Genomic DNA, 13416 nt, shown 5'->3' on the forward strand with positions numbered 1-13416 from the left:
TAAACCAACCCAAAGACAGTGATAAGAAAATCGGCTGAGATGTACAAGAGGTGCTGACCTAATACGGCAAGCTCTCCACCACAGCGGAATTTTTATCCCATTATACCCCAATTGTTTTGAACGGCTAATGGCTGTGGCCCATGGTTTCCGACACCATCAAAGTTGTAAAGTACAATTATTAGGTGACACCAAATTTGACTGTAATTGCTTGATCAGTGTCGGAGATTATAGAAAATAAAGGCTGTGATCACAGGTCTATAAGAGGCATCCATCCTCAACATGGCATTATCACAGTTCATGCAGCTGAGATTGACTTCACTGGACCATCGTTCCAGCAGTTCTCTCCGGTTTTAAACAATTACATTAAACCACTGCATTCTCAGAAAACACTTTTCAAGCACCAGTTGTGTTGCATGGAGTCGATGGTATAACGCACAAAAAATTGGTGCCTGCAAAAATCTACAAGACATTCGATGACCAGGGGAGATGAGAAGAAATTCCTGATCACAGAGAGCTGTCAGGATATGGAATTCTCTACCTGAAAAGACGATTGAAGCTGATGCCAAAAAAGAAAATTTAAAAGCGAGTTGGACAGGTTCTTGAGGATGAGAAACTTTCAGAGCTTCATATCTAAAGCGGGAATGTGGGATTAATCACAAGGGCTGTTTGAAGAACCAGTACAGGCACAACAAGTCAATAGGCCTTCTTCTGTCCTGCCAGTTTCTATGATTCTATGAAACTGGTCCCTGCCTGTGTTCATATCCCTTCACTCTTAAACTACTGTGCTGACAAACTTAGTAACAAATTCACCACATGTACAGCTTGATTCTTCTACATGTGTTCCAGAGTAAAATAGAAAGAGAAAGACCTGCATCTATATAACACTTTTCATGACACTGTGGCATCATAGAGAACTTTAAAGCAAATGAAATACTTTGAAGCAGAGTCACTGTTGGAATGTCAGAAACACAGTAGCTAATGTGCTCACAGCAACGTCCCACAAACAACAATGTGATAATAACCAAATGATCTGTTTTGTCATGTTGATAGAGAGATGAATATTGCTCAGGAAAACAGGGACAACTCTTCTGTTTATTCTCAAAATTGTGACATTGGGAATCTTCTCCATATACCTGAGAGGGGAGATGGGGCAGCAATTTAATGATTAATCAAATAGGCAGCACCTCCAACAGCTCAGCACTCCCTCAGTACTGCCTAGACTTTGTGCTCAGGTCTCTGGAATGAGACGGCAACACACAATATTCTGGCTGGGACCAAGAATGTGGGGAACTTGGGAATCTTGGGATTGTTCTCCTTCGAGCATAGAAGATTAAGAGGAGATTTCATAGAGGTATTCCACATTATTAATGAATTGGTGGTGTAAATAGGAGAAACTGTTCTTACTGGCAGGACTGTCAGTAACCAAAGGTCATAGTTTGAAGGTAATTAGCAAAAGAACTAGAGAGGTGATGAGGAGAAATTACTTTGACTCAGTGAGTTGTTATGATCTGGAACGCACTGTCTGAAGAGGTGGTGGGTGCAGATCCAGTAGTAACTTTGAAAGGGAAATAGTATATATACTTGGAAATAAAAAAATTCCAGGGCTATGGGGAAAGATCTGGATAGTGGGACTAATTGGACAGCTCCTTCATCGTGGCAGCACAGGCACAATGAGCTGAATAGCTTCCCTCTGTCCTGTATGATTCTATGATAAATCACATCAGCAGTTTCTGGTGGTTTGCAAATATCCAATTTGAACATCAGGGGTTTTACAATCTTAATATTTTCAAAGAGCTCATGTTCAGTACCTGTTGTGTTCTGGAGTGAGGATGTCACATTAATAATAGTGATGTTCGCTGTAAGGTAAGTACAAGATTTCAGATCAATTAACATTACATTGTAAATTGCCTACAGATTATGGGACAGATAAAATACATTCACAAAAAAGCTACTTAAGGATTACATTGGAAATGTTTAATTTTTCAGGAGTTTAATAGATTCAGACAAAGAACAAAGAACAAAGAAAATTACAGCACAGGAACAGGCCCTTCGGCCCTCCAAACCTGCGCCGATCCAGATCCTCTATCTAAACCTGTCGCCTATTTTCTAAGGGTCTGTATCTCTTTGCTTCCTGCACATTCATGTATCTGTCTGGATACATCTTAAAAGACGCTATCGTGCCCGCGTCTACCACCTCCGCTGGCAACGCGTTCCAGGCACCCACCACCCTCTGCGTAAAGAACTTTCCACGCATATCCCCCCTAAATGTTTCCCCTCTCACTTTGAACTCGTGACCCCTAGTAATTGAATCCCCACTCTGGGAAAAAGCTTCTTGCTATCCACCCTGTCTATACCTCTCATGATTTTGTACACCTCAATCAGGTCCCCCTCAACCTCCGTCTTTCTAATGAAAATAATCCTAATCTACTCAACCTCTCTTCATAGCTAGCGCCCTCCATACCAGGCAACATCCTGGTGAACCTCCTCTGCACCCTCTCCAGAGCATCTACATCCTTTTGGTAATGCAGTATTCCAAATGTGGCCGAACTAAAGTCTTATACAACTGTAACATGACCTGCCAACTCTTGTACTCAATACCCCGTCCGATGAAGGAAAGCATGCCGTATGCCTTCTTGACAACTCTATTGACCTGCGTTGCCACCTTCAGGGAACAATGGACCTGAACACCCAAATCTCTCTGTACATCAATTTTCCCCAGGACTTTTCCATTTATTGTATAGTTCACTCTTGAATTGGAGCTTCCAAAATGCATCACCTCGCATTTGCCCAGATTGAACTCCATCTGCCATTTCTCTGCCCAACTCTCCAATCTATCTATATTCTGCTGTATTCCCTGACAGTCCCCTTCACTATCTGCTCCTCCACCAATCTTAGTGTCGTCTGCAAACTTGCTAATCAGACCGCCTATACGTTCCTCCAAATCATTTATGTATATCACAAACAACAGTGGTCCCAGCACGGATCCCTGTGGAACACCACTGGTCACACGTCTCCATTTTGAGAAACTTCCTTCCACTGCTACTCTCTGTCTTCTGTTGCCCAGCCAGTTCTTTATCCATCTAGCTAGTACACCCTGGACCCCATGTGACTCACTTTCTCCATCAACCTACCATGGGGAACCTTATCAAACGCCTTACTGAAGTCCATGTATATGACATCTACAGCCCTTCCCTCATCAATCAACTTTGTCACTTCCTCAAAGAATTCTATTAAGTTGGTAAGACATGACCTTCCCTGCACAAAACCATGTTGCCTATCACTGATAAGCCCATTTTCTTCCAAATGGGAATGGATCCCATCCCTCAGTATCTTCTCCAGCAGCTTCCCTACCACTGACGTCAGGCTCAGCGGTCTATAATTACCTGGATTATCCCTGCTACCCTTCTTAAACAAGGGGACAACATTAGCAATTCTCCAGTCCTCCGGGACCTCAGCCGTGTTTAAGGATGCTGCAAAGATAACTGTTAAGGCCCCAGCTATTTCCTCTCTCGCTTCCCTCAGTAACCTGGGATAGATCCCATCCGGACCTGGGGACTTGTCCACCTTAATGCCTTTTAGAATACCCAACACTTCCTCCCTCCTTATGCCGACTAGACCTAGAGTAATCAAACATCTATCCCTAACCTCAACATCCGTCATGTCCCTCTCCTCGGTGAATACCGATGCAAAGTACTCGTTTAGAATCTCACCCATTTTCTCTGACTCCACGCATAATTTTCCTCCTTTGTCCTTGAGTGGGCCAATCCTTTCTCTAGTTACCCTATTGCTCCTTAGATATGAATAAAAGGCTTTGGGATTTTCCTTAACCCTGTTTGCTAAAGATATTTCATGATCCCTTTTAGCCCTCTTAATTCCTCGTTTCAGATTGGTCCTACATTCCTGATATTCTTCCAAAGCTTCATCTTTCTTCAGCCGCCTAGACCTTATGTATGCTTCCTTTTTCCTCTTAGCTAGTTTCACAATTTCACCTGTCATCCATGGTTCCCTAATCTTGACACTTCTATCCCTCATTTTCACAGGAACATGTCTCTCCTGCCGCTAATCAACCTCTCTTTAAAAGCCTCCCACATATCAAATCCCCTCCAACAGATTTTGTAATCAAGTTACAGCCTTGTCTGTGATGAATGACAGCAACATCTATTCCCAATCAAACATAGACATTTGCTGTCAAAATCCCACTTTTAAATTGAAATCATCCCAAAAAGAATCAATTTGAGCAATTTTAATATTAAACCTAAGTTGTTTATCCTCTCCCATTAAAATTGTGTCACCGATAATGATCAGAGGAATGATGTCGACTGTAAAGTTGTTCCACAAATTGACAAACTATGCACCTATGTGAATGCCCCGTTTCCCCTATTGATGTCAGTACATATCATTTACAAGCAGTTGACATTTTCTTTGTGTTATTAGAAAATATATTTGTGTTTTTCTAAATTTCCAGTACCACTGACAATGGCCAGGTGACAATACAATTGTATTTGACAATTAATGTCACTATCCAGTCATTTATGTGCTGAGGGCAAATGAACAGAGGGGCAGAACTTGTCAATCAATGTGCATTAGCAAGAAGGATCACAAGTACATTCGCACAGTCATGTTATCAAAAATCAAACGTTGTCCATTAATGAACAGCTGTCACTTTCAAAACTTACATCTCTCAAACACCGGATGACATTTAACAATTACCTGTCACAGGTGAGGTGGTAGTATTGGTAAATGAATTTCCTGTAAAAAGATTACAATGGTTAGGCCAAATGTGATAGATTTCCATCTACATCACCCATGGGCTAATCTGTCAGAGTGACCTTTTATAAACCAACCCAAAGACAGTGATAAGAAAATCGGCTGAGGTGTACAAGAGGTGCTGACCTAATATGGCAAGTTCTCCACCACTGCGGAAGTTTATCCCATTTTATCCCAATTGAATTAAACAGCTAATTGCAGTGGCCCATTGTTTCCGACACCATCAAAGTTGTGAAGTACAATTATTAGGTGACACCAAATTTGACTGTAATTGCATGATCAGAGTCGGAGATTATAGAAAATAAAGGCTGTGATCACAGGTCTATAAGAGGCATCCATCCTCAACATGGCATTATCACAGTTCATGCAGCTGAGATTGACTTCACTGGACCATCGTTCCAGCAGTTCTCTCCGGTTTTAAACAATTACATTAAACCACTGCATTCTCAGAAAACACTTTTCAAGCACCAGTTGTGTTGCATGGAGACGATGGTATAATGCACAAAAAATTGGTGCCTGTAAAAATCTTCAAGACATTCGATGACCAGGGGAGATGAGAAGAAATTCCTGATCACAGAGAGCTGTCAGGATATGGAATTCTCTACCTGAAAAGACGATTGAAGCTGATAGCAAAAAAAAATTTAAAAGCGAGTTGGACAGGTTCTTGAGGATGAGAAACTTTCAGAGCTTCATATCTAAAGCGGGAATGTGGGATTAATCACAAGGGCTGTTTGAAGAACCAGTACAGGCACAACAAGTCAATAGGCCTTATTCTGTCCTGCCAGTTTCTATGATTCTATGAAACTGGTCCCTGCCTGTGTTCATATCCCTTCACTCTTAAACTACTGTGCTGACAAACTTAGTAACAAATTCACCACATGTACAGCTTGATTCTTCTACATGTGTTCCAGAGTAAAATAGAAAGAGAAAGACCTGCATCTATATAACACTTTTCATGACACTGTGGCATCATAGAGAACTTTAAAGCAAATGAAATACTTTGAAGCAGAGTCACTGTTGGAATGTCAGAAACACAGTAGCTAATGTGCTCACAGCAACGTCCCACAAACAACAATGTGATAATAACCAAATGATCTGTTTTGTCATGTTGATAGAGAGATAAATATTGCTCAGGTAAACAGGGACAACTCTTCTGTTTATTCTCAAAATTGTGACATTGGGAATTTTCTCCATATACCTGAGAGGGGAGATGGGGCAGCAATTTAATGATTAATCAAATAGGCAGCACCTCCAACAGCTCAGCACTCCCTCAGTACTGCCTAGACTTTGTGCTCAGGTCTCTGGAATGAGACGGCAACACACAATATTCTGGCTGGGACCAAGAATGTGGGGAACTTGGGAATCTTGGGATTGTTCTCCTTCGAGCATAGAAGATTAAGAGGAGATTTCATAGAGGTATTCCACATTATTAATGAATTGGTGGTGTAAATAGGAGAAACTGTTCTTACTGGCAGGACTGTCAGTAACCAAAGGTCATAGTTTGAAGGTAATTAGCAAAAGAACTAGAGAGTTGATGAGGAGAAATTACTTTGACTCAGTGAGTTGTTATGATCTGGAACGCACTGTCTGAAGAGGTGGTGGGTGCAGATCCAGTAGTAACTTTGAAAGGGAAATAGTATATATACTTGGAAATAAAAAAATTCCAGGGCTATGGGGAAAGATCTGGAGAATGGGACTAATTGGACAGCTCCTTCATAGTGGCATCACAGGCACAATGAGCTGAATAGCTTCCCTCTGTCCTGTATGATTCTATGATAAATCACATCAGCAGTTTCTGGTGGTTTGTAAATATCCAATTTGAACATCAGGGGTTTTACAATCTCAATATTTTCAAAGTGCTCATGTTTAGTACCTGTTGTGTTCTGGAGTGAGGATGTCACATTAATAAAAGTGATGTTCGCTGTAAGGTAAGAACAAGATTTCAGATCAATTAACATTACATTGTAAATTGCCTACAGATTATGGGACAGGTAAAATATATTCACAGAAAAGCTACTTAAGGATTACATTGGAAATGTTTAATTTTTTAGGAGTTTAATAGATTCAGACAATCCCCTCTAACAGATTTTGTAATCAAGTTAGAGCCCTGTCTGTGATGAATGACAGCAACATCTATTCCCAGTCAAACTTAGACATTTGCTGTCAAAAGCCCACTTTTAAATTGAAATATCCCCAAAAAGAATCAATTTGAGCAATTTTAATATTAAATCTAAGTTGTTTATCCTCTCCCATTAAAATTGTGTCACCGATAATGATCAGAGGAATGACTGTCTACTGTAAAGTTGTTCCACACATTTACAAACTATGCACCTATGTTAATGTCCCGTTTCCCCTATTGATGTCAGTACATATCATTTACAAGCAGTTGACATTTTCTTTGTGTTATTAGAAAATATATTTGTGTTTTTCTAAATTTCCAGTACCACTGACAATGGCCAGGTGACAATACAATTGTATTTGACAATTAATGTCACTATCCAGTCATTTATGTGCTGAGGGCAAATGAACAGAGGGGCAGAACTTGTCAATCAATGTGCATTAGTAAGAAGGATCACAAGTACATTCGCACAGTCATGTTATCAAAAATCAAACGTTGTCCATTAATAAACAGCTGTCACTTTCAAAATTTACATCTCTCAAACAGCGGATTACATTTAACAATTACCTGTCACAGGTGAGGTGGTAGTATTGGGAAATGAATTTCCTGTAAAAAGATTACAATGGTTAGGCCAAATGTGGTAGATTTCCATTTTCATCACCCATGGGCTAATCTGTCAGAGTGACCTTTTATAAACCAACGCAAAGACAGTGATAAGAAAATCGGCTGAGGTGTACAAGAGGTGCTGACCTGATACGGCAAGTTCTCCACCACTGCGGAAGTTTATCCCATTTTATCCCAATTGTTTTGAACGGCTAATGGCTGTGGCCCATGGTTTCCGACACCATCAAAGTTGTAAAGTACAATTATTAGGTGACACCAAATTTGACTGTAATTGCTTGATCAGTGTCGGAGATTATAGAAAATAAAGGCTGTGATCACAGGTCTATAAGAGGCATCCATCCTCAACATGGTATTATCACAGTTCATGCAGCTGAGATTGACTTCACTGGACCATCGTTCCAGCAGTTCTCTCCGGTTTTAAAGAATTACATTAAACCACTGCATTCTCAGAAAACACTTTTCAAGCACCAGTTGTGTTGCATGGAGACGATGGTATAACGCACAAAAAATTGGTGCCTGTAAAAATCTACAAGACATTCGATGACCAGGGGAGATGAGAAGAAATTCCTGATCCCAGAGAGCTGTCAGGATATGGAATTCTCTACCTGAAAAGACGATTGAAGCTGATACCAAAAAAGAAAATTTAAAAGCGAGTTGGACAGGTTCTTGAGGATGAGAAACTTTCAGAGCTTCATATCTAAAGCGGGAATGTGGGATTAATCACAAGGGCTGTTTGAAGAACCAGTACAGGCACAACAAGTCAATAGGCCTTATTCTGTCCTGCCAGTTTCTATGATTCTATGAAACTGGTCCCTGCCTGTGTTCATATCCCTTCACTCTTAAACTACTGTGCTGACAAACTTAGTAACAAATTCACCACATGTACAGCTTGATTCTCATATATGTATTCCAGAGTAAAATAGAAAGAGAAAGACCTGCATCTATATAACACTTTTCATGACACTGTGGCATCATAGAGAACTTTAAAGCAAATGAAATACTTTGAAGCATAGTCACTATTGGAATGTTGGAAACACAGCAGCTAATGTCCTCACAGCAACGTCCCACAAACAACAATGTGATAATAACCAAATGATCTGTTTTGTCATGTTGATGGAGAGATAAATATTGCTCAGGAAAACAGGGACAACTCTTCTGTTTATTCTCAAAATTGTGACATTGGGAATCTTCTCCATATACCTGAGAGGGGAGATGGGGCAGCAATCTTGTGATTTATCCAATAGACAGCACCTCCAACAGCTCAGCACTCCCTCAGTACTGCCTAGACTTTGTGCTCAGGTCTCTGGAATGAGACGGCAACACACAATATTCTGGCTGGGACCAAGAATGTGGGGAACTTGGGAATCTTGGGATTGTTCTCATTGGAGCATCGAAGATTAAGAGGAGATTTCATAGAGGTATTCCACATTATTAATGAATTGGTGGTGTAAATAGGAGAAACTGTTCTTACTGGCAGGACTGTCAGTAACCAAAGGTCATAGTTTGAAGGTAATTAGCAAAAGAACTAGAGAGTTGATGAGGAGAAATTACTTTGACTCAGTGAGTTGTTATGATCTGGAACGCACTGTCTGAAGAGGTGGTGGGTGCAGATCCAGTAGTAACTTTGAAAGGGAAATAGTATATATACTTGGAAATAAAAAAATTCCAGGGCTATGGGGAAAGATCTGGAGAATGGGACTAATTGGACAGCTCCTTCATAGTGGCATCACAGGCACAATGAGCTGAATAGCTTCCCTCTGTCCTGTATGATTCTATGATAAATCACATCAGCAGTTTCTGGTGGTTTGTAAATATCCAATTTGAACATCAGGGGTTTTACAATCTCAATATTTTCAAAGTGCTCATGTTTAGTACCTGTTGTGTTCTGGAGTGAGGATGTCACATTAATAAAAGTGATGTTCGCTGTAAGGTAAGAACAAGATTTCAGATCAATTAACATTACATTGTAAATTGCCTACAGATTATGGGACAGGTAAAATATATTCACAGAAAAGCTACTTAAGGATTACATTGGAAATGTTTAATTTTTTAGGAGTTTAATAGATTCAGACAATCCCCTCTGACAGATTTTGTAATCAAGTTAGAGCCCTGTCTGTGATGAATGACAGCAACATCTATTCCCAGTCAAACTTAGACATTTGCTGTCAAAAGCCCACTTTTAAATTGAAATATACCCAAAAAGAATCAATTTGAGCAATTTTAATATTAAATCTAAGTTGTTTATCCTCTCCCATTAAAATTGTGTCACCGATAATGATCAGAGGAATGATGTCGACTGTAAAGTTGTTCCACATTTACAAACTATGTACCTATGTTAATGTCCCGTTTCCCCTATTGATGTCAGTACATGTTATTTACAAGCAGTTGACATTTTCTTTGTGTTATTAGAAAATATATTTGTGTTTTTCTAAATTTCCAGTACCACTGACAATGGCCAGGTGACTGACAATGGCCAGGTGACAATACAATTGTATTTGACAATTAATGTCACTATCCAGTCATTTATGTGCTGAGGGCAAATGAACAGAGGCGCAGAACTTGTCAATCAATGTGCATTAGTAAGAAGGATCACAAGTACATTCGCACAGTCATGTTATCAAAAATCAAACGTTGTCCATTAATGAACAGCTGTCACTTTCAAAATTTACATCTCTCAAACACCAGATTACATTTAACAATTACCTGTCACAGGTGAGGTGGTAGTATTGGTAAATGAATTTCCTGTAAAAAGATTACAATGGTTAGGCCAAATGTGATAGATTTCCATTTTCATCACCCATGGGCTAATCTGTCAGAGTGACCTTTTATAAACCAACGCAAAGACAGTGATAAGAAAATCGGCTGAGGTGTACAAGAGGTGCTGACCTGATACGACAAGTTCTCCACCACTGCGGAAGTTTATCCCATTTTATCCCAATTGAATTAAACAGCTAATTGCAGTGGCCCATGGTTTCCGACACCATCAAAGTTGTCAAGTACAATTATTAGGTGACACCAAATTTGACTGTAATTGCTTGATCAGTGTCGGAGATTATAGAAAATAAAGGCTGTGATCACAGGTCTATAAGAGGCATCCATCCTCAACATGGCATTATCACAGTTCATGCAGCTGAGATTGACTTCACTGGACCATCGTTCCAGCAGTTCTCTCCAGCTTTAAAGAATTACATTAAACCACTGCATTCTCAGAAAACACTTTTCAAGCACCAGTTGTGTTGCATGGAGACGATGGTATAACGCACAAAAAATTGGTGCCTGTAAAAATCTACAAGACATTCGATGACCAGGGGAGATGAGAAGAAATTCCTGATCCCAGAGAGCTGTCAGGATATGGAATTCTCTACCTGAAAAGACGATTGAAGCTGATACCAAAAAAGAAAATTTAAAAGCGAGTTGGACAGGTTCTTGAGGATGAGAAACTTTCAGAGCTTCATATCTAAAGCGGGAATGTGGGATTAATCACAAGGGCTGTTTGAAGAACCAGTACAGGCACAACAAGTCAATAGGCCTTCTTCTGTCCTGCCAGTTTCTATGATTCTATGAAACTGGTCCCTGCCTGTGTTCATATCCCTTCACTCTTAAACTACTGTGCTGACAAACTTAGTAACAAATTCACCACATGTACAGCTTGATTCTCATATATGTATTCCAGAGTAAAATAGAAAGAGAAAGACCTGCATCTATATAACACTTTTCATGACACTGTGGCATCATAGAGAACTTTAAAGCAAATGAAATACTTTGAAGCATAGTCACTATTGGAATGTTGGAAACACAGCAGCTAATGTCCTCACAGCAACGTCCCACAAACAACAATGTGATAATAACCAAATGATCTGTTTTGTCATGTTGATGGAGAGATAAATATTGCTCAGGAAAACAGGGACAACTCTTCTGTTTATTCTCAAAATTGTGACATTGGGAATCTTCTCCATATACCTGAGAGGGGAGATGGGGCAGCAATCTTGTGATTTATCCAATAGACAGCACCTCCAACAGCTCAGCACTCCCTCAGTACTGCCTAGACTTTGTGCTCAGGTCTCTGGAATGAGACGGCAACACACAATATTCTGGCTGGGACCAAGAATGTGGGGAACTTGGGAATCTTGGGATTGTTCTCATTGGAGCATCGAAGATTAAGAGGAGATTTCATAGAGGTATTCCACATTATTAATGAATTGGTGGTGTAAATAGGAGAAACTGTTCTTACTGGCAGGACTGTCAGTAACCAAAGGTCATAGTTTGAAGGTAATTAGCAAAAGAACTAGAGAGGTGATGAGGAGAAATTACTTTGACTCAGTGAGTTGTTATGATCTGGAACGCACTGTCTGAAGAGGTGGTGGGTGCAGATCCAGTAGTAACTTTGAAAGGGAAATAGTATATATACTTGGAAATAAAAAAATTCCAGGGCTATGGGGAAAGATCTGGAGAATGGGACTAATTGGACAGCTCCTTCATAGTGGCATCACAGGCACAATGAGCTGAATAGCTTCCCTCTGTCCTGTATGATTCTATGATAAATCACATCAGCAGTTTCTGGTGGTTTGTAAATATCCAATTTGAACATCAGGGGTTTTACAATCCCAATATTTTCAAAGTGCTCATGTTTAGTACCTGTTGTGTTCTGTAGAGAGGATGTCACATTAATAAAAGTGATGTTCACTGTAAGGTAAGAACAAGATTTCAGATCAATTAACATTACATTGTAAATTGCCTACAGATTATGGGACAGGTAAAATATATTCACAAAAAAGCTACTTAAGAATTACATTGGAAATGTTTAATTTTTTAGGAGTTTAATAGATTCAGACAATCCCCTCTAACAGATTTTGTAATCAAGTTAGAGCCCTGTCTGTGATGAATGACAGCAACATCTATTCCCAGTCAAACTTTGACATTTGCTGTCAAAAGCCCACTTTTAAATTGAAATCATCCCAAAAAGAATCAATTTGAGCAATTTTAATATTAAATCTAAGTTGTTTATCCTCTCCCATTAAAATTGTGTCACCGATAATGATCAGAGGAATGACTGTCTACTGAAAGGTTGTTCCACATTTACAAACTATGTACCTATGTTAATGTCCCGTTTCCCCTATTGATGTCAGTACATGTTATTTACAAGCAGTTGACATTTTCTTTGTGTTATTAGAAAATATATTTGTGTTTTTCTAAATTTCCAGTACCACTGACAATGGCCAGGTGACAATACAATTGTATTTGACAATTAATGTCACTATCCAGTCATTTATGTGCTGAGGGCAAACGAACAGAGGGGCAGAACCTGTCAATCAATGTGCATTAGTAAGAAGGATCACAAGTACATTTGCACAGTCATGTTATCAAAAATCAAACGTTGTCCATTAATAAACAGCTGTCACTTTCAAAATTTACATCTCTCAAACACCAGATTACATTTAACAATTACCTGTCACAGGTGAGGTGGTAGTATTGGTAAATGAATTTCCTGTAAAAAGATTACAATGGTTCGGCCAAATGTGGTAGATTTCCATCTTCATCACCCATGGGCTAATCTGTCAGAGTGACCTTTTATAAACCAACCCAAAGACAGTGATAAGAAAATTGGCTTCGGTGTACAATCGCTTCATCCTTCAATTTCATTTACAACCAGTTGACATATTTTTGTGTTATTTGAAAATATATTGGTGCTTTTCTGAATTTACAGCACCTGTGAGAAGGGACGTGTGACATGACAATAAGATCTGACTATTACTCTCTCTTGTAGTCCTTCCCTTGAAATCATTGTGCATATTAAAGGAGATGCTGATCGAAAATGAACAGAGGGGCAGGATTTGACAATCAATGTGCTTTGGTGAGAATCAGCTCAAGGACAATCGTACAGTCATTTAAACATAAATCAAACTTTG

General features: G+C 39.5%; 1 protein-coding gene across 5 annotated transcripts in view; it reads right to left on the reverse strand.

Annotated features, from left to right (window-relative positions):
* Nucleotides 1–13416, reverse strand: part of LOC137374394 (adhesion G-protein coupled receptor G2-like) — a 187610-nt gene that overhangs the window by 81563 nt on the left and 92631 nt on the right. For 4 of the 5 annotated variants that reach the window (XM_068040435.1, XM_068040434.1, XM_068040433.1 and 1 more), the window contains 8 exons: nt 12957–12995; nt 12146–12193; nt 10214–10252; nt 9386–9433; nt 7454–7492; nt 6641–6688; nt 4711–4749; nt 1809–1856 (listed from right to left, as the gene is read on the reverse strand). In XM_068040435.1, the coding sequence (XP_067896536.1) occupies nt 1809–1856; nt 4711–4749; nt 6641–6688; nt 7454–7492; nt 9386–9433; nt 10214–10252; nt 12146–12193; nt 12957–12995 (348 nt within the window). The remainder of the gene's footprint in view (nt 1–1808; nt 1857–4710; nt 4750–6640; nt 6689–7453; nt 7493–9385; nt 9434–10213; nt 10253–12145; nt 12194–12956; nt 12996–13416) is intronic. The other variant, XM_068040432.1, reaches the window with a different exon arrangement.

The sequence above is a fragment of the Heterodontus francisci genome, chromosome 10 (genome assembly GCF_036365525.1).
Source record: "Heterodontus francisci isolate sHetFra1 chromosome 10, sHetFra1.hap1, whole genome shotgun sequence".
In the NCBI taxonomy this organism is placed as follows: domain Eukaryota; kingdom Metazoa; phylum Chordata; class Chondrichthyes; order Heterodontiformes; family Heterodontidae; genus Heterodontus; species Heterodontus francisci.